The sequence below is a fragment of the Bos javanicus genome, chromosome 8 (assembly GCF_032452875.1).
Source record: "Bos javanicus breed banteng chromosome 8, ARS-OSU_banteng_1.0, whole genome shotgun sequence".
In the NCBI taxonomy this organism is placed as follows: Eukaryota; Metazoa; Chordata; class Mammalia; order Artiodactyla; family Bovidae; genus Bos; species Bos javanicus.
Genome location: NC_083875.1, coordinates 36810286 through 36836092, shown reverse-complemented (window position 1 = coordinate 36836092; position 25807 = coordinate 36810286). Strand labels below are relative to the sequence as shown.

The window sequence follows — 25807 nt, the reverse complement described above, 5'->3', positions numbered from 1 at the left end:
AGAGTCATTAGTTTAACTATACAAGGTATAAGTATTGATAAATAATAATCATATATACTAACAGCTGTCAAGTTTTTATGAGCTAATACTTTTCTACCATATTTAATATTCTAGTTGTCTGATAAAGGATCCACCTGTGGTTGCCCATGGAATTAAACAAATATACAAAAAGAAGTATTAATATCAACTTAGAAGTATAGAAAATATCTGAAAACTGTCTTACTTATTTGGTCTATCTCATTCATGATGCAATTTCACTCTTTTAAATTCTTTTGGTGTTACATTCTGAAAAATGTAGGATCTCTTCTAGAAAAAGCCAAACTGAGAGCAAACTTTATTACCTGAACACACACGTATCATCAGGCATGTGAGAAAAAAAATTTAATATGCAATAATGTGGTCAAAATCTATTAGTTTAAAAAAAATCCACTGTGCGAAAACAATATATGCATATTTATTACAACTATAAACACAAAAAATCAAGAATAAATGTTAAAGTTAACAAATAAAAGCATGAAGATTTTGAGATATAAATTAAAACACAAGGTCATTTAGAAAAATCACAGATAAGACAGTCTTTAAATTTTCTTACTATCTTTAATAAAATATATTAAGAACACTTGAATGTATGTCATATTTGTGTTTAATGTGGCATTAATTCACAAGTCATTGTTTTTTTTAATAAGATAAAATAAGCTACTTGCTGTTCTAAGGAGATACATAATTAGGATTTTGATAATTAAATCCTAGATGAGGCATTTGGTATATCTATGCCCTAAATCCCAATAAATTATGCATGCACAACTCTGAAAACTACATCTTAATTAGTAGCTTAAAATAAAACTAATTTTGAAAACCAGAAAATTGAATTTTTAAAAATTGTTCAAATTTTATCAGTGAAAGACAACCAAATATTCAGACTTAAAGTACTGATTTAAACATCAATTGTGTATAAAGGAACATGAATTGTTTGGTATGCTACTTTAAGTATTTTAGTAAACCTCTGTAAATTTCAACTCATGTAGAGATGATCTTACATTAACTTAGTGACATGATTTCTCACTTTTGTAGCTTAATCTCTTTGGCCAATGAAGTATGTCCCAGTCTCATTTTTTTCTACTACTGCCCTTTTAACTTCTACACTACTTTGAGCTACTATTGTTTATACTGACCTGTGATGGTTAATTTCATGTATCAACTTGACTGGGCCACAAGGTGCCCAGACATTTTTTTAAATCTTATTTTGGGTGTTATCATATGAGTATTTTGTGATAAGATTAACATTTAAATCAAAAGACCCAGTAAAGCAGATTGGCTTCCCTAATGTGAGTGGCACTCACCCAATCAGTTGAATATCTGAACAGAACAAGAAGAATGACCCTCTCCCACATAAGAGAATTCCTCCTACCTAACAACCTTCAAACTGGGATCCTGGCATATTCCTGCCTTCAGTCTCAAATAGGAAACATCAGCTCTTCCTGGGTCACAAGTCTGTGGGCATTCAAACTATACCATCAGCTTTCCAGGACGTCCAGCTTGTTGACTCAACCTGCAGACCTCAGGAGTTGTCAACCTCCGTGATGTTGTTTAGTCGCTCAGTTGTATACGACTCTGTGAGACCTTGTGGACTGTACCCAGCCAGGCTCCTCTGTGGGATTCTTCAGGCAAGAATTCTGAAGTGGGTTAGCATTTCCTTCTCCAGCCTCCTTAATAGTATGAGCCAATGCAATATAATAAATCTCTTTACGTATATAAATAAAATAAGTATAAATATGCATACACTTAACATTGGCTCTGTTTCTCTGTAGAACCCTAATATACCACCCACAACCACCATCAAATATTTAGCAATTTCCTATGTATGCAAGCATGCTCATGAAACTTTATCCCTAACAGCCTCTCATACTAGCTCTGCCTGATAAAACTATACATAGGTTTCAAGCCCCAGCTCAGAGACCTCCTCCCTATGATGCATCATCAAAGTGGAGTTTCCCCACTTCACACATCCATAGAATGTTTCGCACTATTTGCACTCATATCTGCTTGTCTGTGACTGGTAAGTTGGAAGAACACAGTTCTTCCTGGACAATGTGAATTGTCTTCTTGTATCTCAAAAGGGAATATCTGAAGGGCTGGAATACACTGTCACAACATAATAAAGCAGGGATCATTTCTGACTGGGTAAAAGCCAAAGGAAATCTTAGCTGTCTGACCAAGAGAAAAATAATTTCAAACTCTCTAGACCTTGATTTATTCCATCAAACGTAAGTGATTCTCTTTGGTTCACCAAACTCCCTTCCAACTTGACATTTCCACATTTCCATCAACCAACCAATCAACAGTAAGTGCTCATATGACTCAATATTCATTTTTAAATTATCCTAAATAATGTAATATGAAGCCAAAAGTATAAACGTGCTCTCACATAAATGCAACAACCCACAGCGCACCCATCCTCTCTGAGACCTTTTAAGACATAAGCCCGACAGGGAAAAACAAATGATAATGATTAAACTGAAGCAATATGCGTCTCCAACAGGAAGATCTGTAAAAGACTGATCACAAGGAAACATGAATATCTTCAGCTCACACATGCACTTTCTCAGAGATATTATCAGGTTTAATGTCTCTCGGTCCTAGAGTCTCCACGGAACCATTCATGTGGGTTCCTGCCTTCGTCCACACTGATACGTAAAGAAGAGTTATTTGGAAGTCCTCCTGAAAGTCAAAAGTTTCTGTTTACTTATATGGCTCTGCACCTCTTTTCAGCCAGGAAATGCAGTAGTCAAGAAGGCTTTATAGCGTTGTATCAATTTATTCCAAGTACAAGACTATTTTATAAACCTTTCCAAATAATCACTTGGTACCATAATTGTCAGCAAGTTTGTTCTGTGTTGGCCATCCTTCCTTTAGTTTCAGTCTTTCATAAAAATCTTTTTGTGTGACAGTCAAGCAGCTGTGCTTTGTTCTTTAATGTTCCTAGCCTGGATCCCCAGCCGAGACCACTTTATAACATAAACGGCAAAGTACCATTTTCACAGCAGGGACAACTGTGTTCATCTTCAAAAAGAGGCATTAATAAAATGAAACTGTAATGAACATGCTAATTCTGATCACAGGGTAGTATAACAATGGCAGAGGGAGTTGACTGCCTTCTCCCTGAAAGATGGTAAAGCTGTTTTTTTTTTTTTTTAACTGCTATAATGGCTTACATTTTTTGAAAAAGACATATTATGCAAACATTTCTCTCCATTTCCCAATGAAATGCCTTTTCTGTCTCACCCAAATGCTAGCTGTGTGTTTTACTATATCAGTAACAGTCACCTTCAGGGAGCATATTTTTGCCATCTTGCAAGCACTGACTTGCTGAAAAAAGGATGTGACTGAAACACAGAAAGCCAGAGAGCAGAGATCTGAGACACCCCCAGTTCAATGCCTTCTCCATGCACATGACAGCAAGATAAATAAATGAGCACAAGTACAGGAAGGTTAGTAAGTTTGCTCAAGATGTCACAGAAATTCAGGGACAGAGCCAGAGTTGGGACCTAAATTATCTGAGACCTGATCTTGGGGACTTTGGGTATTATCTTATGCCTTGATGGTGATCATTCATAAACTATGATGCACTAACGTGGAGTAGATCCTCAAATGTAAGTGTCACTTAATAAATAATGTCTGTAAAACTAAGCAACTCAATTGTCTCATATTTTGTCATCTAACTTTTTGTAGACAATAATTTTACTTAGTGTGTGATCTCAGAATAAGCCAGTAATGACAATCTTGTATATCATGCCCTGTTGTGTTGTGGGGCTTCCCAGGTGGGGCAGGGGTAAAAAATCCACCTGCCAATGCAGGAGATGCAAGAGACTCAGGATCAATCCTTGGGTTGGGAAGATACCCTGGAGTGGGAAATGGCAACCCACTCCAGTATTCTTGCCTGGGAAATCCCATGGGCAGAGAAGCCCGGCAGGCCACAGACGGGGGGTCACAGAGTTGGACGTGACTGAGCACACACACATGCTGTTTGGTTACGGTACTGCTGGCGGTGGTTTGAGGAGCAGTACTGCGACCGGCGCACTTAGCGTGGCCAAGAGGAGCTACCCCACGTCGAGGATGGGGCAGAAACCGGGAGGACCCCGTGCCCGAGGGGCAGCAGCAAAGAGGAGTTACCCCACGTCCGAGGTCAGAGGCGGAGGCCGGGAAGAGCTACCCCATGCCCGAGGCTACCTCACGTCTGCGGTCAGGGGCAGCGGCCAGGAGGAGCTACTCCACGTCCAAGGACAGGTGGCTGCAAGAGCGCAGGAGGGCCTAGAGGAGCTATTCCACGTTCAAGGTCAGGAGGGGCGGCGGTGAGGAGATACCCCTCGTCAAAGGTAAGGAGCAATGGCTGCACTTTGCTGGAGCAGCTGTGAAGAGATACCCCACATCCAAGGAGAGAAACCCAAGTAAGACGGTGGGTGTTGCAAGAGGGCATAGAGGGCAGACACACTGAAACCACACTCACAGAAAACTAGTCAATCTAATCACACTAGGACCACAGCCTTGTCTAACTCAATGAAACTAAGCCATGCCCGTGGGGCAACCCAAGACGGGCAGGTCATGGTGGAGAAGGCTGACAGAATGTGGTCCACTGAAGAAGGGAATGGCAAACCACTTCAGTATTCTTGCCTTGAGAACCCCATGAACAGTATGAAAAGGCAAAATGATAAGATACTGAAAGAGGAACTTCCCAGGCCAGTAGGTGCCCGATATGCTACTGGAGATCAGTGGAAAAATAACTCCAGAAAGAATGAAGGGATGGAGTCAAAGCAAAAACAATACCCAGCTGTGGATGTGACTGGTGATAGAAGCAAGGTCTGATGCTGTAAAGAGCAATACTGCATAGGAACCTGGAATGTCAGGTCCATGAATCAAGGCAAATTGGAAGTGGTCAAACAAGAGATGGCAAGAGTGAACGTCGACATTCTAGGAATCAGCAAACTAAAATGGACTGGAATGGGTGAATTTAACTCAGATGACCATTATATCTACTACTGCGGGCAGGAATCCCTCAGAAGAAATGGAGTAGCCATCATGGTCAACAAAAGAGTCTGAAATGCAGTACTTGGATGCAATCTCAGAAACAACTGAATGATTTCTGTTCATTTCCAAGGCAAACCATTTAATATCACAGTAATCCAAGTCTATGCCCCAACCAGTAACACTGAAGAAGCTGAAGTTGAACGGTTCTATGAAGACCTACAAGACCTTTCAGAACTAACACCCAAAAAAAATGTCCTTTTCATTATAGGGGACTGTAATGCAAAAGTAGGAAGTCAAGAAACACCTGGAGTAACAGCAAATTTGGCCTTGGAATACAGAATGAAGCAGGGCAAAGACTAACGGAGTTTTACCAAGAAAATGCACTGATCATAACAAACACCCTCTTCCAACAACCCAAGAGAAGACTCTACACATGGACATCACCAGATGGTTAACACTGAAATGAGATTGATTATATTCTTTGCAGCCAAAGATGGAGAAGCTCTATACAGTCAGCAAAAATAAGACTGGGAGCTGACTGTGGCTCAGATCATGAACTCCTTATTACCAAATTCAGACTGAAATTGAAGAAAGTAGGGAAAACCACTAGACCATTCAAATCCCTTATGATTATACAGTGGAAGTGAGAAATAGATTTAAGGGCCTAGATCTGATAGATAGAGTGCCAGATGAACTATGGAATGAGGTTCGTGACATTGTACAGGAGATAGGGATCAAGACCATCCCCATGGAAAAGAAATGCAAAAAAGCAAAACGGCTGTCTGGGGAGGCCTTACAAATAGCTGTGAAAAGAAGAGAAGTGAAAAGCAAAGGATAAAAGGAAAGATATAAGCATCTGAATGCAGAGTTCCAAAGAATAGCAAGAAGAGATAAGAAAGCCTTCTTCAGTGATCAATGCAAAGAAATAGAGGAAAACAACAGAATGGGAAAGACTAGAGATCTCTTCAAGAAAATTAGAGATATCAAGGGAACATTTCATGCAAAGATGGGCCTAATAAAGGACAGAAATGGTATGGACCTAACAGAAGCAGAAGATATTAAGAAGAGGTGGCAAGAATACACAGAAGAACTGTACAAAAAAGATCTTCATGACCCAGATAATCACGATGGTGTGATCACTGACCTAGAGCCAGACATCCTGGAATGTGAAGTCAAATGGGCCTTAGAAAGCATCACTATGAACAAAGCTAGTGGAGGTGATGGAATTCCAGTTGAGCTATTTCAAATCCTGAAAGATGATGCTGTGAAAGTGCTGCACTCAATATGTCAGCAAATTTGGAAAACTCAGCAGTGGCCACAGGACTGGAAAAGGTCAGTTTTCATTCCAATCCCAAAGAAACACAATGCCAAAGAATGCTCACACTATCTCACAATTGCACTCATCTCACACACTAGTAAAGTAATGCTCAAAATTCTCCAAGCCAGGCTTCAGCAATATGTGAACCGTGAACTTCCAGATGTTCAAGCTGGTTTTAGAAAAGGCAGAGGAACCAGAGATCAAATTGCCAACATCCGCTGGATCATGGAAAAAGCAACAGAGTTCCAGCAAAATATCTATTTCTGCATTATTGACTATGCCAAAGCCTTTGACTGTGTGGATCACAATCAACTGTGGAAAATTCTGAAAGAGATGGGAGTACCAGACCACCTGACCTACCTCTTGAGAAACTTAGAAGCAGGTCAGGAAGCAACAGTTAGAACTGGACATGGAGTAACAGACTGGTTCCAAATAGGAAAAGGAGTATGTCAAGGCTGTATATTGTCACCCTGCTTATTTAATTTATATGCAGAGTACATCATGAGAAACACTGGGCTGGAAGAAGCACAAGCTGGAATCAAGATTGCTGGGAGAAATACCAATAACCTCAGATATGCAGATGACACCACCCTTATGGCAGAAAGTCAAGAGGAACTCAAAAGCCTCTTGATGAAAGTGAAAGAGGAGAGTGAAAAAGTTGGCTTAAAGCTCAATATTCAGAAAACTAAGATCATGGCATCTGGTCCCATCATTTCATGAGAAATAGATGGGGAAACATTGGAAACAGTGTCAGACTTTATTTGTTGGGGCTCCAAAATCACTGCAGATGGTGACTGCAGCCATGAAATTAAAAGACGCTTACTCCTTGGAAGGAAAGTTATGACCAACCTAGACAGCATATTCAAAAGCAGAGACATTACTTTGCCAACTAAGGTCCGTCTAGTCAAAGCTAGGGTTTTTCCAGTGGTCATGTATGGATGTGAGTGTTGGATTGCGAAGAAGGCTGAGGGCCGAAGAATTGATGCTTTTGAACTGTGGTATTGGAGAAGACTCTTGAGAGTCCCTTGGACTGCAAGGAGATCCAACTAGTCCATTCTGAAGGAGATCAGCCCTGGGATGTCTTTGGAAGGACTGATGCTAAAGCTGAAACTCCAGTACTTTGGCCACCTCATGTGAAGAGTAGACTCATTGGAAAAGACTCTGATGCTGGGAGGGATTGGGGCAGGAGAAGGGGATGACAGAGGATGAGATGGCTGGATGGCATCACTGACTCGATGGACGTGAGTCTGAGAGAACTCTGGGAGTTGGTGATGGACAGGGAGGCCTGGCGTGCTGTGATTCATGGGGTCACAAAGAGCTGGACTCGACTGAGGGACTGAACTGTACTATTTCAAAGTGGGTAAGTCTCAGAAAGTAGTCCACTAAATTTAGAAAAATGACATAGTACATGAAGTTTGGATGATAAAATGTGCATTTTCTGATTACTACATTTAAAGAAATCTCAATTCAACTAACATGTTATTTAGTCACAGAGAGTTGACTAAATTTTTCTAGAACTTTCTCTTAGAGAAGGGGAGCTATGTGAGTAAGAGAAAAAGGATTCTTGATGTCTTTCTACTTGCCTAAAACAGGCATATGATCCTGGATTCTTACAGGAAAGAAAAGTCTATGGATGGTCATAACTCATTTTCCCTGAACAGTGGCTGTTAAGATGTATCTGAGAGAACAGTTTCATCTCTGGTTATCATTATCCAAATTTTCAAGCTTTCCCCTTGATATCTTTGGTCAGGAAGAAATGGTGGCCCGTGAACCAAAGATTCAAAAAGAACCAATTCCATCTGGATGATAATCACTCCTCTTAAAACACCTTCTCTGGTCCTAATCTTTGCCCTTCACTGGAAGTCTAATATTAAATCCAAAGTCCTCAGCAGAATCCCACATTAGGCAAGGCTCAGCCCTTAATAACCTCTCAGTGAGATGTGAGGCCTCCACTTAAAGTTCTGCATAGGATAGAAACATGTACAACAGCTATGCTCAGCCCCCTACAGTGCTATAGAACTAGGGAGATGGCATTTGCCTACGTATCCACAGGCAAGGCAACCAAAATCAATCAATAAATGACCTGGAGTCTATAAACACCACATTCACTACTTCTTCTATGAACTGCAGTCTACCCATATAAATGGCAGTTGCTCAAACATCTCATTCCAGGGGGGCATGTCCTGCCCGAGTTTGAAGTTATCCTTCCTTATGAAAACAGTTTTTCAGCATGAGGGTAATTGGAAATGAGCTACACGGGGCAAGTTTTCCCTGAAATACTCCCTTCAATACACACGAGTGGTCAGAGTATTATTTCAGTGTCTTCTGCATTAGTTGCACAGGTCAGATGACTAAATCTCCAATTAATCAGGTCCTCTAGTGGCCTGTGTGAAATAAATTAGTGTTCTCCATCCAGTCCACTTAGACAAAACCCATCACGACAGCTGGCACATTTTTGGCACTGTCAGCAAAGTGGGTAAAAAGTAAATGACCCATGTGGACAAAATGGGCATCAGACAAGGGGCAATGGATAAAAAGTGCAAAGCAGTTTCTACCCACTGCAGAACAGAGAGCTTGGGTACCTGCCAATGTGATTTTCAAGGGAAAGTGAACTTAAAATGGGCATAGAGCCCATCAACTATAGGGTAAAACTCCTCATGTTCATCTAGTTAACTGTTTACAATGTTCATAATCTAGAAATGCAGTTTACCAACTGGAATATTTTTAAAGACTATTACTAATAAGATTATCAATAGTTATTTAGAAATTTTAAACAAAGAGACAACTCTAAGAAACAAAGGTACTTCCCAAGCCCACTTATTTCATCCTGTAAGGATACATGCAAATATTCTATTTTAAGGTTATGTTTAGACTACTTTTTCATTATCCAAAATATCTTTGAGTTTTTCTCATGAAACATTTCCAAATTGCTAAAAATAATCTTAAAAAAATAAGGTTTAAATACTTTACTAGAATCACAAATTTTCATACAAATGTACTTATATATGACAGATAGTCACATAGAAAGCTATTTCAAATGTATTTGCTTTATGGGGAGCTAGCTGGATAAAAGCAGATGAGATGGGAGGACCCTAATCAGCTGGAAGGAAGGACAATATAAATCCACGTGCATGTCTATGTCAAGTGACAGTTTCCTCCAATTTCTTATTAATGTCTTCATCAAACACATAAAGATTAAGTCAAACCAAACAACTCTCATTGCTTCCTTTTAAGGGGTTTGTTCAGGAAACTTGGAAGGTGAAAACATCCAAAAAAGTTTCTAATAAACTTTACTTGATTGCATCTTCGTAATACGTTTTCTACATGATAGCACTAGTGATAAACCACGTGAATAAGAGAAGATTAACATTATTAAAGACTAAGAAATCAATCTGGTTTTGCTTCCCATATGAATATTCCTCCCAAATTACTCAACAGTCTTTGGGCCTTTCATCTGAATTTATGTGAACATACACAAGCATGTGCACGTATGCATATATTTTAGTACATATTACAGTACATATAAACATAGTCTTCAAGATTCCTTTCAACTCCAAAATCTAGCTTCTCCTAACTGCTCTTTTTTCCCTAATGTCTTATTTTACCTAACAGATTTTACTCTCTTCTTTACCCTTACAAATATTTAAAATTCATTTCTTTTACAACCCATTCATAGAGTTCAATTATCTACACTTCACAGACTATAACTTCTACTGTCACCAATTGGGCTTCCTGGCTCTCGTGTGTTGAAACTGGCATTCATGTTTTATTAGAATGGATACCAATGAGCTCATCTGTGAATAAATGACCTTATCTGGGGTTGTATGTCCTGGACTGTGGCGGCATCTCTAATGGGGTGGATCCTTACGTGGCTGTTGCTCCACACTCCATGGGATTCACTGTTTCTAACCAGCTTTTTCATTAGCTTCTGAGTTCTAAGTACTGTACTACAGAAATAGTGCTAGAATTCTTATCTTATACAGAAAGCTGATCTAGCTCTTCTTCCCACCATCCTATTTAATATAGAGCTGTGTCATATGGGAGAGTTAAATCACCAGCCCGGTATCATATAGTCCATTTGGCTATTATCTTGGTTTATAAGATTACAAATTGTCTTTTATCTGGAGGTTCTCTCTTTGTTTTCAGTACCTGGAAATACCTTTCTTGTTTATAAGCCTAACCATGCATTTAATTTTATTTTCAAATATTTTATCAACATCTCTGTGCGGTTATAGAGGGACAGAGAACATTCTATATTGAACATAGCTTGTCATAATGACAAGAAATGTACCTCACACCTGACTTGCTTGTTTTTAAGCAGCATTCTGTTATACAAAATTCAAAGATCTTTATCTACTTGGTCAATATTTCCCCTAAGACTTAGTAAGACATTTCTATTACTTAAAACATATTTTAGGATGTATACATAAATCTTTTCTAGGCTTCTCAGATTGATTAATTCTGGTACTAAGTAGATCTTAAAGGAAATGTTTTCGGTTTTATTAAACATACAAAGAAAATACATCCCTCAAAGCTGGGGGAGACAGAACGGAGGAGAAATGTTCTTTATATATGTTTCTCTAAGATTATTTAATTATGGTCTGTTCTTTCTAATTCTCATCTGAAGACTCTTCTCCTAAATTGTGGAATTACGCAAAGTGAATTTCAAAGCAATACAAAGGAAACAAATGAACAAATGCAGGTTTGTATGAGGAAGGAAGAAACAAAGGCACAGTAGAGTTCACCCAGAAATATCAACTATGGCTGAAACCCAGTTAGGCTATGTCCTTATCTCTACGCAGAAGAGCAAACTGTATGTGTTTTATACAACAGAATATTATTCATCACTGGCCTTTCTTCTTTTCCACTGTCATTCTAAAGGAAGTCTTGAAAGCAGACACACCACACTAAAGAGCTGGCCAATCATCTCATGCTTTGGACAAACTGCATAAGCCACATAGCCGGAAACACAGAAGGCATATTCACTGTTTCCAATCCCTTTGCACCAACAGATATTTGTTCAAGAAATATAAAATCATGAAGAAAACTAGTTTTTTGACATAAAAAAGGTATATTTGTCATTCATGATTCTTTCCATTAATAACTAATCATCTTTAGGTAGAAGATATGCCTTTAACTTTACAAGCATCAATGTCAGTTTTGGTAATTTGCAAAAGTAGTTGCTGACCTATATATGAAAAATCCACACAGGAGTGAAGTTAACATGCAAAAGAGTAACATAACCTGCTTGCTTTTGAGATTCTTTACCAAAAATCAAAATGGTATCTGACATTTGCAATCAATATTTCTTTAATTTTTTTTCTGTCCCTGACTAGCAGTTTTTAAGTCTTATGAGAGAAAGCACTGACTATCTATTTAAAGTTTGACCCTAACAAGTATTTGACTTCAATATATTTCCCAATTAAGTGTCATGACAACGCTAGTCTTTTCAATGATCCTACAAAAGAATACTTGGGGTACAGAATTTGAACAGTGACACAAGCAGCAGCCTTGTACTTTAATACTTACCACGTAAAACTGTGAGTCTGGTGGACACACTTATTTCTCCCACGTTATTCGAGGCCACACATTCATAAATGGCCTCATCACGTGGAGTCCGTAAGGGCTGTATTCTGAGAACTGATCCAGATCCATCGTCAAACTCTATTACCTATTAGAGGAAACAAGAGCTGTCACAGGTGTTGTCACTATCATCTACCTTTCAGCTAAACCTCCTAATGCGGTGGTGGACCAGCCACTAGGCTCACAGTAAACTCAGAAGCATTTTGTGACTACATTTTGATACAGTGATGAAACAGAATAATTGGTCTCATGTAATGAATCCTGTACTGAACAATGAAAAGACATGAAACTACATATGCAAAAAATGTAAATTTCTTGTCACTACAGAAAACCATCCAGGGTTTACTCATGAAAATATTCCAGTATGTGTTATCTAGGGCATTGTGATCCTGGTATTAATTTTGCAAGAAACGTGCTGCTGTGATGGGTAAACTTCTTAAATTATTCTGTCTTTGATAGTACAAATGCACATACGGATCCGTTTAGTAACTGAAATATAAGGTGAAGAGATAATGTATACCACTACTGATAGCTATTCTGCTTTAAAATATCTCATCCTAAATTGTATAGATGAGTGAACCATGAAGAGAAACTGCATAAATCTAGTACTTAGGCAGCCAATGAGATGTCTTTCATAGCCCAAGAGACTGATGGCATGCATTAATTTTGCAATAAATCATTCCAGTATTTGTTCTAGCTTAGCATTTCCTGCATTTTTAGGGCATTCTTGCTGCAAAATGGAGGCTTGCTTCAGCAAGCAGAAAATTAATGTTCTAAACAGTAAGCCTGAATTCACTATCATTATGGACTGTACTCTGAAACAGCTACGAAATCTTAGGTATTTGTCACCAAATTCAAGTAGTACTTTTTAAAAATGATGATGACATTGATATTGACGATATGATGATGATATTGATAATTACATGATAATATGAAGATATTGATAAATATGTGCACAAAACTATAGTCCTATACTTTTCTATAACTATGATGGGTTTTTTTTTTTTTCATCTGTTCACTGAGATTCTGTATTTTTTTTCCATTTCCCTATGAATAATACATCCATGTGCTTAAACTGTGAATAAAGAATGCCTTGTAAATATATTTACAAGATGCTCAGTCCCAGATTTTGTGTATAAGTGTCAACATATGGGGAAAAAGGGATTGAAAGTTTTTAAAATATATCCATTTCAAGTCCTTTTCACATTCCATTTATGTTCTAAATTCACAGAGATAGCCAAATGTCCCACTTCGCAATGTACCAGAATTTAGTTTCAACTTTATTAAAAATATCACACATTTTAGAATGAATCTACTATGCATCTTGGGAGAATAAAGTTCCAAAGTTACTTTGAGACTGAATTTTTTGTCAAATATGCCATAATTTAATATATACGTGTGTGTGTGTGTGTGTGTGTGTGTGTGTAGTGAGAGAACTCCCTTGGCTTAATGTAGAGAAGGGTTTAAACATTTTTAATACTAATTTCAATTTGGTTTTTTTGGTCTTATTGAGAAATATCTGCCATACATCACTGCATAACGTTTAAGGTGTATAGAATGAAAGTTTGATTTACATATATGGTGATATGATTACTATAATAGGTTTAGTTAACATCCATCATCTCATATAGATATAAGAAAATAATTTTTTTTCTCCTTGTGATGAGAACTGAGTATCTAATCTCTTAATAACTTTTGATTCATTGTTACCTGTCATTGTATAATTACATTTCAGAATTATTTCCTAGGCTTAGGCCTGAATAGTTCAACAAACGAACTGTATACCCCATATTAGCACCCCATTAGGTGCTAATGTTGTCATTTCCAATTTGAAAATCCTGTTTAACACCTGGTATTGATTATAGCATCTCCAGGCCAGATGCTAGATTTGCCAGTGGAGACGGAAGAGCTAACAAAATCAGTCCCACTCACACTCTCACTGGCTTTAGAAACCAGTGAAACCAAAAAATACAATATACTGTTACAGATACTAAAGACTCACAGCCCAAGACTCGATGTTATTTGATGTATCTGCTTTGTGTTAAAACGATTAACTTTTTCTGGATGTGTTTATATGATGCTCATTAGGACTTATGTACTGAGCAGAATTCGTGCATTGAAATGTTTACTATTATAACTTAATCTTTACTACAAGAGTTTGTCAAGAAGTCATCATTACTAGCAAGCCTGATGTCAAAATTCTCTTTGACAAAAAAGTTCAATTTAATTTAAACTAAAAAGTCTATGTGCACCAGAAGTTACATACATATACATCTTTTTCTATCTGATGTAAGAAATGTTTCTTAAAGATTAAGATATTCTTTTATGTTTAAATCATTATAAATATTTGATCTTCAAACAAACACAATTTTAAATTTATCATTTATAAATTACAGTCCAGATTTCAGTTTTACCAGTGTAATTAATTAGGCCCTTTATGCATTTGGTCCATTTATTTCTCTGTGAAAACTGTTGAAAAATGAGTAAAATCTCAATGTTCTGAGTTTTGTAGCTGCTATATTTCTTTTAACTGGGAATAACTTTAATTTGCCAAAATGTAAATTAGGCTATGAAGTAGACCAGAAACTCAGGTAGGAGGAACTGAGTGCTATATTAAGTATTAGCTGGAGGTTCCAGTACCCTGTAAGAACCAGTCTATAAATTACAAGCATGAGGTTGCAGGCTTCTTCTAATTTTCTTCTGTGCAGCTTATCACCTATTTTAGTCCTCCAGAATGAGTAACTTTATACATCATAAGGCTCCTTCAAAACACCCCCCAGAAACAATATCTGATGTATGTTTTACCATCTTCAGTGCACTGAGCTTTCTTGAGTAAATGCAACTGATTTCTTCAACAGGTTTATCAACTATCCACCTGTTTGAGTATGTTTCTTCCTGAGCAGTTCTTTATACAAACACACTGGAGCAAAAGTTCTCATTCTAGTCCATGCTACTTTTAAAACACAGGTGTGAAGTTTAGTGGATAACTAAACTTGCTGCCCAGTATCCATTCTCCTTCCAGATTACAGGAACTTGAATTCCCTTTAGGAAAACACTGCTCCTTCATTTCAAACCACAGGGTTGAATGGAACTGACTTCATTGCCAGAAACAGAGGTAGATTCTGATTAACTTAGTCAGCCTGTACCATCCAGCTGTTCATAAGGAATGGTTCTGGGATGAACATGTAACTCAGAAAGATCCAATAGCAGAGGAAATTCACACTCATCCTCTAGTCTTGGATGTGGGAGGATGGGAGACTGCATCTTGCCATCTTAAGGGGAAGCAGTCTGAAAATGAGGTTACAGATGGATGCTAAGGACACTATTTGAGCCCTGATACAAGTAGGACAACAGTCAGTCTTATGAACCCTCAAATTCTCTTTTTGAAAAAGTCAGAGCCATTTAGAGTGAACTTTTCCATCCCAAACAACATAACGAATGACACATCTCAGTGATTATAACACCTTGTATCAGTAAAACAAGTAACATACAAACCAAAACTCCAGCAGATACCTTCTTCCCCCAGAGAAACAGAACAATGGACCTAATACCTCAAATCTCTGATTGCTGACTTTCTTTCCTTTTTTGTTCCAGACAATTTTAGGTCTTGGGTCTCCTGTAGCTTGGCAAATGAAGGAGGCAACTCCGCCAGAGACCCCTGTCTGGTCAACAGGAGTTCGCGTAAATCTTGGAGGTGCTAAAATAAAAAAGAAATAGACATCATAATTAGATGGAAAATTGAAACACAGATTATTATCTCACCGCAGTGCTCTCTCCACAGCCCTCAACCCTATTTCAGTCAATAGAGATAGAATACACATATAAATATACCGGGATGACAAAATCAGGAAAGCACCTTTTAATTTGAGGGTAGATAAAAGGGGAAGGAGGTAACTTTCCGGTCAAGTTATCTGTTAGCACTTTTAATGCTGAAACCCGTATTAAGGCAGAGATCCAATAACATTCAAAAAGCAACATCACGCATTAATTTTTATTACCAGTATTAAAAAAATCCAATTTGTCCTCTGTAACAAAATGAGCTCATCAATCAAAGTGAGTAAAATTTTAGCTCTTTGCTTTGATGCCGCTATCAGGACGCTGCCAGAAAGCAGCAAACACTGCTAAGCTATTAAAATAAGTGACATTTAAGAGAAATTCTAGGAAATTTTAAAGAGACTGGAAATACAGCCCTGAGTTAGAAGGTTTAGCAAGAAACAGAAATAGGAGAAAATGGTACAGTGACTCTAACCCAGATATGGTGTGCTGTCTTACTTGAAACTTAACTCCACAATTTGCATAAAAAGATGAGTCAAGAAGTCTCCAAAGTCATAGCAAGGAAAATAATTTCTATAAAGAAAAATGTACACTTCAAGACTCTAGGACAAAAGGCTAAAAGTGTGAGGTTTTTGAATTGCCCTCCATCTCCTTTAAATGTTCCTAATATTTACTTTCCTTCTTAAAATCTGCTTGTTATCCATCTTATATTTCCAGGTCTAGAAATTCATTAAATGAGAATTATATAAAATGTAGATAAATGCTTATGGACTAAATATTCACCATATATTTTATTTACAAAGATTATAAATATACAAATGTCAATTTGGGTATTTATAGGGATCAATAGATCAGCTATGGCATAATCATCAAATAGTAAACGTTATATTTATAAACATGCCATGAGAAGTACTTATGATTCAATGGTAAGCCAGAAAAGCACCACACAAAATTACACATGAGGGATAGCAGGTAAAGAAAAACGCACCCCAAAAGAGATGGCACAAAATATGCTAAAATATTAACAATGGTGGCTGGGGAGAGCTGTTCTAATTATTTTTCCTCCTCTTCACATTTTTCTTGCATCCTTGAGTTTTTACAATTATGTTATAGTTGGACATTTTTTTAACTCAAAAACATTTTACCTCACTATTTTATTTTCTATTTTATTATCCCTATGATCAAAGAAAAGAAGAATTTTCTCTTCTCTCTGGTCATAGTCCACCTGTACGTCATTGAGGTAAGGTTTTAAGTAACCATAGCTAATGCTTATTTTGAAAACTCTCCTTAGATTTTGAGAAAGAGGAAGATAGCAAAGTCCATCACTGTTTGCTCATCACCACTATTTTCTCTGCCGTTTTCATGTTTCCCATGTGATGCTCCTGCTGGCCCAATGATGTGTGTCCTGACCCTCATCTCAGTTTTCCTTGAGTCAGGGAAGCCAGATTGCCCTCTCAGCTCCAGTGGGCTACAGTTCACAGGGTCGCAAAGAGTCAGATATAACTGAAGTAACCCAGCGTGCTCAGGCGCGCGCACACGCACGCGCGCACACACACACACACGCATCATGTTGAGATGCAAAACTTTCCTCTTACTTAACTATAAAAATATGAAGTGTGAAAGCAATCATTTTGCAGAGATCCCTTTAAGGTTTAAGGTATTAACTTCCACAATGAGGCAAAGAATGGAGAAGTGATGGGCGTGGTGTATTTGCAATGCTGATAAAGGAACATGGATCTCCACTTCATCAGCAAATTCAACTTGATGATAGTAGCTCTGGTGAAAACCAGGCCCCCATTTGTTCAGAAACCCTAGGAATGAAAGCGAACTCTGACAATGCTGCTAGATATCACATCCAGTAGCATCTCAGGGTAGCTATACAAACTAGATGATTACCAGAACTGCGAGTAATGTTTACGGTGATTTCAAATTGACTAACAGTGAGAGGAACAAAAAATACAGTATACTGATGTCAACTGTCTGTCACGAAGAAAAAAGTTATTAAACTTTTATGGTTTTCATTCTGCTGTTCCAAACAATGTAAATGGATAATAACCACATGCTTGTCAGCATATAATATGGAAATTACAACTATGGAATTGAAATTCCTAGGGAGTTTTCCCTGAAAAAAACATATTGCATTGCTATATTAAGTGATAAAACAGTATCATTTTTAGGTACTTTATTTTTCAAACTCCATAGCTTAAAAATTGGAAAACCAATTTTAATAACCCAATCTCCCATTTAAGTTGAAATCTCTTGTAAGAATGTATGGGCTGGGCAGAGGGTTGTTGTATACAATGTTGCATACATTGAAATAATCAGAAAGTGAATAAATAAAGATGGTAGGATGCCATTTTTCCTGCACTGGGATTTTTTTTTTAAAGGGATAGTATCCTAGTTTTCATCCTAATTTGGAAATTATGAAAATCTACAAAGAGGTAATATTCTGCCTGCCAGTGCAGGAGATGTGGGTTCGATCCCTGGGTCAGGAAGATACCCTGGAGAGGGAAATGGCAACCCACTCCAGTATTCTTGCCTGGAGAATCCCCATGGACAGAGGAGCCTGGAGGGCTACAGTCCATTGGCTCACAAGAGTCAGATATTAGCGACTAAATAACAACAAATTATTCAGTACAGTGCTTCCTAGATAATGAGCCAAATTTCTATAAAACTTATAAGTCTTCTAAATGGAAAGCAAAGGAGGCAAGTTACCATTTTCTCAAAAAGAATGTTCAGATGTGTTTTTCATTTTCTGGTCATACCTTACAGTTCTCAGGCAAACACTGAGAAGCTTAAGAATCTACCAAAGATATGATCACTGGATGCTACTATAAGCATTTTATTTATTTTTAAATTTAATTGATAATTTTTTTAAAATTTTTATTGGAGCATAGTTGATTTATAATGTACTAGTTTCAGGGGTATAGCAATGTGATTCAGTTCATATACATATAACTACTCTTTTTTACATTCTTTTCCCATATAGGTCATTACAAGGTACTAAGTAGAATCCTGTAAGAATTTTATTTCAAAAGTTGATGTCAGTAGAGTTAACCTAATGAGTTGTGAACATTTTTGGGGGGGGGGGAACAGAATATGTTTCAAATCTGGGACTGTTTCCCTATATCCCACTACCTACAACTGTAGTGACGCAGCATTCTTCAAAAAACAGCCCTTAAATTCACTCTTTAAAAACAAACACAAGAAATGAAGTTGAAAACACTGTGTTTTTAAAAAGGCATATCAAGCATTTGCACACAGAATTTTTATTTCAATTTTTTTTTCTAAATATAGAAATATTAGTTTTCATAGACAAGAAAATCATCACTTTCTCTGGGATCTGATGTCAATTTTTCTACATTTGTCCACCAAATCCAAACCACAGAATGGATAAATACCATTACTCTATGATACAAAGTTAAGATTCTAGATAATATAGTAAATCCTTTCAGTAAGCATGTCTGTAGCATCCTAGGATGCTAATAATCTTGGTTGGTCAGCCTATAACAGTGACACTGTCAATGTTAGGCAGATGGCCAAAAGGTAAGAGGTGAGAAAGAAAGAAGAGTAAAGATAACTGTAGCAAACACTGGAGGCAAGAAAAAATCTTTATTCCCAGAGGAATTTAACAACACAAAGCACCTACTCCCCCTTCTCTGTATCTCTGCTTAATAGAAGAAACTAAATGTATCTTCTGGCTTCTTTTGTCATGGATATACTCAAATTTAAGTCATGCTCCGACTTAAATCCTCCGAAGGTGGGAAGAAATAAAAGAGAACCCAAGTAAAAGAACAAAACAAAGAATTCCACTGCAAAGTCACACAATAGGTCAGCCTCAGGTCTGAACAATGAAAGTCCAAACGATTATCCCATGAAATACAACCACAAATGCTATAGTTGGTTTAAGACAAAGAGAAATATCAGGAGTGTAAAGACAGTGAAAGGAAAGGAAAGGAAATTCGCTCAGTCGTGTCTGACTCTGCGACCCCATGGACTGTAGCCTACCAGGCTCCTCTGTCCATGGGATTTTCCAGGCAATAGTACTGGAGTGGATTGCCATTTCCTTCTCCAGGGGATGTTCCCGACCCAGGGACCAAACCCAGGTCTCCCGCATTGTAGACAGACGTTTTACCGTCTGAGCCACCAGGGAAGTCTATAAGACAATGAGAAAGATATTAAATTTTACAGTTTCTGATATTCAGATAGGCACTCTTCCATTTTTGTAGCTAACTGCCATGGCTATCCACTTAGAGCTGCCAGCACTGTGCATGTCTGCTCAAGATGGTTCTGACAAGTGAGGAGTATTATGACCTTTTATTAAACTAATGCCAAGCAGAGGTCAAATTACTGTTAGACCCAGAAAGTTTATTTTCTAAATGGAAAATAGACAAGCCAAACATGCATATGAGTCAGACCAGAGGCATGGTGGATATTCTAGAACATGTCTGCCATGCCCACGTGTTGTTCAAAGACTGCATTCCCGGGATGCATTCACAGAACAGACAGGAGCTCCAGGATTCCAGTAGATTTTTATTTCCTACACAGCTCGAGATGAGCCACAGGCTGCTGCTTTTTTTCTTCAAGAGGTTAGACTGCTTTACAGTACAAGCAATGCACAGCGCCCTTAATGCAATTATTGTGACATGCTGATGCTCTATCAGGTCTACAGTGGTTAGGCTTTCTGAAGACAAGACGATAAGCTCAAAGAACACTTAAGGTGTTTAAATTCAGGAGATCCTACCAAAACCAGCAAATTGCCTTTGACCATCCTAAACAAACTGCACTATTGAGGACAAAACCTCCCTTTAGTACGTTATGTTATACAGAGCTAGATATTAGCTGGGGAGAACCATTGAAATCCCCTAGCAACATCCATGGAAGGAAAGGATTTATGAAAAATTCTTAAAGGTTAAGAAAATGACTCAGATCTGTGGTAACTTGATTGGCAAACTGAGAATCATCTCTAAAGCAGGCCCTTGCAAAGGGCCACGTGCTACAAAATTGAAGACATGAGCCAATGGTACCATTTGTCTAATTTAATTCTAATGAATAAGCCACTTCTGCAGACATCAAAGAAATATGTCTGTCGCATGGGAAACAAAAGTAACAGCATGTAACTAATTGGCTTTGTTTCCTTCAGCTGATTAACATTTCCTTAAAAAGTTTTGTCTTTAAAGGCCCATTTGTCATAATAATGTACTTAAAATCTTGAAAGGGGAAGGTTAATAATGTTATTAAATGATACTGAGGGAGAGGATGAGGAAATGTTTAGTTAAAATAAATAGGCAGTCCTGTCTCTAGGAATCCACTTCCTCCCTAAAAGTTGTCTGTAGAATTTATGAGCCTGTCAGCTGACCTCATCTCTGTTCTTTCTTTCTCTGGAAGAATAAGGCTGAGAGCTCTGAGAGGAAGCTCAGGAAGGGAGATCCAGATGTGAGTGAGAAATGCAAAGCACAGGAGGTGAATCTGGGATGATGTTAAGAGCCATGGCCGGGTCTGAAGGTTTAGGGGGAGAAGAACCATTCTCATAGGGTTTACATTCCTGACCAGCCATAATACACTCTACCATCACTGACCCAAACATACAAAATGGCCAAAGTCTGTGTGGATGATGGATTTTCTGTCACTACTCATTGGAGTAGATAGGAAATACGGCCAACATAGCAGTACAACTGCAGAGGCTCATGACAAGGGAAGAGAGGGAAGGTCCCAAAGTTGATGCATAACTCTTTAGAGAGCCAGAATCCTGGCACAAGACACCAGGCTGAACTGGTTTCTATAGCAAATGTTCTTCTACAAGCAGATCTCTGGGAACATCTATTTTATCAAAGGGAATCTGAATAGGGTCACCTCTGACATCCATGGCCAGGATGGACTTCAAAGACTATCTTTGAGTCATCAGTGAAATGCAAGAGACCTGGGTTCTATCCCTGGGTTGGGAAGACCCCCTGGAGAAGGGATAGGCTCTACCCACTCCAGTTTTCTTGCCTGGAGAATCCAATGGACTGTATAGTCCATGGGGTCACAAAGAGCTGGACACGACAGAGCGACTTTCACTTTCATTTTTTTTCTTTCTAAATATATGTATTACTATAACGCTTTCTATTATTCTATAAATTAAGAGTAATGGTATAATCTTATAGGACTATGGAAGAAATTGTACGTAAGATATATAAAACATTTGGTCCAGTGCTTAGAATTCACTGAAGAGTAGTTATTTCTTTACCCCATTTTGATGTATAATGCTCCTTAAATCATATTTAAAACCTAAAATATAGTGGAGTTGTATTAAAAAGAAAATATCACAGATGGCTCAAAAACAGTCTTTGAAGGTCCACCCTGGCCATGGATGTTAGAGGTGACCCAGTTCGTATTCCATGTGATAGAAGAGATGTCCCCAGAAGTCCTGGTTTATGTAGAAGATCATCCGCTCTAGAAACCATTCAGCTTGGTGTCTTGCGCCAAGATTCTAAGAAATTCCAAGCACTGAACTGACTGTCTTACATACCTTATATGTAAGGTTTTCCAGAGTCCTGTGAGATTATACCATCAGTCTTACTTTATAGAATAATAGAAAGCTGTAGAGTACTACATACATTTAGAAAGAAAGAAAGAGGCAGGGAGAAAACAGGAAAAAGAAAGGAAGGAAGGCTCACTGAGGTTTACAGTGAGTCATGTACTTTTGATCTAATTGTGAAGTCCTGATATTTTTGCTGTGCCAAATTAGAAGATGGAAAGTCACAAAGATGCTACACAGACAATATAGTATAACTCAATTTATTGCATATTTTCAAATCAAGTCTGTTTTAGTTAACCATAAGAAGTATATTGGCTGTTTTCTCAAGGATTTAGTGAGTACCTTGTGCTTTATTACAGCAATTGTTTTTCACTTGATAAGTGAGAAAGTTCACTCAGAATGTCTATGGGTGTTCTTTTTCCTCATTTCTAGTAGCCAGAGTACATCATGAGAAACGCTGGGCTGTAGGAAGCACAAGCTGGAATCAAGATTGCCGGGAGAAATATCAATAACCTCAGATATGCAGATGACACCACCCTTATGGCAGAAAGTGAAGAAGAATTAAAGAGCCTCTTGATGAAAGTGAAAGAGGAGAGTGAAAAAGTTGGCCTTAAAGCTCAACATTCACAAAACTAAGATGATGGCATCCAGTCCCATCACTTCATGGACAATAGATGGGGAAACAGTGGCTGACTTTATTTTGGGGGGCTCCAAAATCACTGCAGATGGTGAATGAAGCCTTGAAATTAAGACACTTACTCCTTGGAAGGAAAGTTATGATCAACCTAGACAGCATATTAAATACTTCATCAACAAAGGTCCATCTAGTTAAGGCTATGGTTTTTCCAGTAGTCATGTACTGATGTGAGAGTTGGACTATAAAGAAAGCTGAGAGCCAAAGAATTAACGCTTTTGAACTGTAGTATTGGAGAAGACGCTTGAGAGTCCCTTAGACTGCAAGGAGATCCAACCAGTGTCTCCTAAAGCAGATCAGTCCTGGGTGTTCATTGGTAGGACTGATGTTGAAGCTGAAACTCCAATACTTTGGCCACCTGATGCAAGAGCTGACTCATTTGAAAAGACCCTGATGCTGGGAAAGATTGAGGGCAGGAGGAGAAGGGGATGACAGAGGACAAGATGGCTGGATGTCATCACCGACTCAGTGGGTATGGGTTTGGGTAACTTTCAGGAGTTGGTGATGGACAGGGAGGCCTGGCGTGCTGCGGTTCATGGAGTTGCAAAGAGTTGGACACAACTGAGTGACTGAACTGAACTGAGTAGCCAATTGAAATCAGGAATAGATTAAGTATGAAGCCTGGGCAAAAGACAAATATTAAAGCCACAAAATTCATAAATAAATCACACAAGCTCCAAGTGTAGTATGGTAGAATATTTTTGTACTGTTCTGCATATACATTTAATTTGTTCATGATGGCAAAAGACAAGAAAATTCTTGATACCCATTCCCTCTCTTCCTTTTCTAGGCATCTCAACAATATACTCTATGCATGTCTAGACCATTAATTTATTACGGTTTCAACTCCCAATCCCTGGCCACTAAAATAGCTACTACAGTATTCTCCCACCAGATAGAGATGCCTATGCCTCTATGACTATCGGTATTTAAGGTAACTAAAGATTGATATGTATACAACAGAAAGGAAGGGGAGAGGGAGAAAGGAAAGGAAGAAAACAAGACAGGAAGAGACTTGATTTCATGAAAATGTATCCCCCACTTGAACTTTTCCTCAATGCCAGGTGGTCCTTATTTCTGATGTCTGAAAGATTATCTAGCAACATCTCCAAATCATTATGTTGAAAACACACCATGTTATCTGTGTTCCCAGTCCTACTTCTCTTCCTAAGTTTCCATATGCGTTCGTGGCACTCCCATTCCCACCAACACCCAGCCCTGAAGCCTCAGCCTTTTGTCTTCTTGGAAATCAATATCTCACATCACTGCCGATCCTTCTTTTCCTTTTCGTTCTTTTTCTTTTAGTTTTAAATGCATCTATGACTAAAGCCCTTTTCCACTCAAAATAACTAAACCAACAAGCTTTAACAACTTCCTGTTGGCAAATAAACCAGAAATTTTGTTGGCCTTTAAGAACTTTTAGAGCTGTTGCCAACCTATTTTTCCAAATATGTTTCCACCATTGCCCATCAAGAACCTAAAACCCTGCCCTGATTCCTTGGTACAAGCTGTTTCCTTGCATAAAATGCCTTCTCATCCATTTAAAACTTATAGAATTTACCCATTTTTCAATCTCTAATAAAATATTTTGACCTCTTCTTTGATCCTCCCATGTGGATAAGATTCACTATCCTTTAAACTTTCTTATCATACCTTCTGTATCTCTTCTATGAGTTTAAGCAGTCTATCATTTATTACAGTTCTTTTATACATATGTATTTCTCTCTCTGTACATTAACTGAATCCTGAGAAAAGGTTCTGTGATCTGGTCAACTCTGAAGTCTCATTAACTCCTAGTCACACCAAGCACATAGTAAGTGTTCAATACATACTTAGAATTGAGAAAGGGCTTCCCAAGTTACTGTACCCTCTAATCTGTACATTTTCAGTACTTAAGATGCCTAATACTGTTATAAACATGATAACCCTGCTTTCATTTGATTACATTTGCTTAGAGCTTGATAAATTAACTGAAAAATACAAACTTCACGTAATATATTGTACACTGACACGACCAAGCACTGATGTGACACAGTGGAGACTAATGGATCCATACCAGGCCGTGAGGTTGCAAAATACAGCACATCCAAACTACAGAGTCATGCACCCTACTGCACGACTCGACGGGTGAACTGAGTAATGGACTGAACGCACTGAATGTAACACAGTGGATCTCACCTCACTCAGGAATATCATTTAACCTCACTGTTATCACAGAGCTCTTCTATTTTCTGCCCTTTTTGTGCTTTTTTTTTAAAAATAAATTGACTTTATTGTTCTGAATGTACATTCTTAATATAAGTAAATTAGAAAACATAAATTAAAGGAAGGTGTTTTAAAGCTTTCTTCCAATGGTTTCTAATGTTTCCTGTGGTCATCCCTTTGATGAATGAAGATTTTTGTTATGTCTGCTCTCTTATACTTTCTACAAAAGAGATTAATACACTGTATAATTACTTTATACTCTTTTTACTTAAAATATATTGTGAACATATGTATGCCCATAATTATTTAAATAGAAGAGTATTTTATAGTATAAAGCATACAGATATATTTTTATTTACTGTTAAACACTGAGGTTGTTTCCAATTTTTTAATGTTATAAAAACACTTAAGTGATTATTCTTATAGTTATATCTCTATACATATGTCATTCTTATATGTAATTCATTTCTACATATAAAACTCACAATCATGATGAATTCCTATATGTAAAATTAAAGGATTAAAAAAATTCTACATTTCTAAGATGTTTTATAAATCTCAACACATTATCATAAAAAACCTCATTCATAGGAGGAATATATATGAGTGTCTAATTACCTAGACCATTGCTAAAGCTGAAAATTATCACTTACTCATTTGCAAAATTTTTATCCTTTTTAGTTAAACAGAG

At 37.7% G+C, this 25807-nt stretch overlaps 1 protein-coding gene across 13 annotated transcripts in view; it reads right to left on the bottom strand.

Moving 5' to 3' along the window:
- The window catches only part of PTPRD (protein tyrosine phosphatase receptor type D), a 2538842-nt gene that overhangs the window by 336227 nt on the left and 2176808 nt on the right, over positions 1 to 25807 (bottom strand). For all 13 annotated transcript variants that reach the window (XM_061425298.1, XM_061425300.1, XM_061425301.1 and 10 more), the window contains exons 12-13: positions 15475 to 15620; positions 11870 to 12011 (exon numbers count right to left, since the gene is read on the bottom strand). In XM_061425298.1, the coding sequence (XP_061281282.1) occupies positions 11870 to 12011; positions 15475 to 15620 (288 nt within the window). The remainder of the gene's footprint in view (positions 1 to 11869; positions 12012 to 15474; positions 15621 to 25807) is intronic.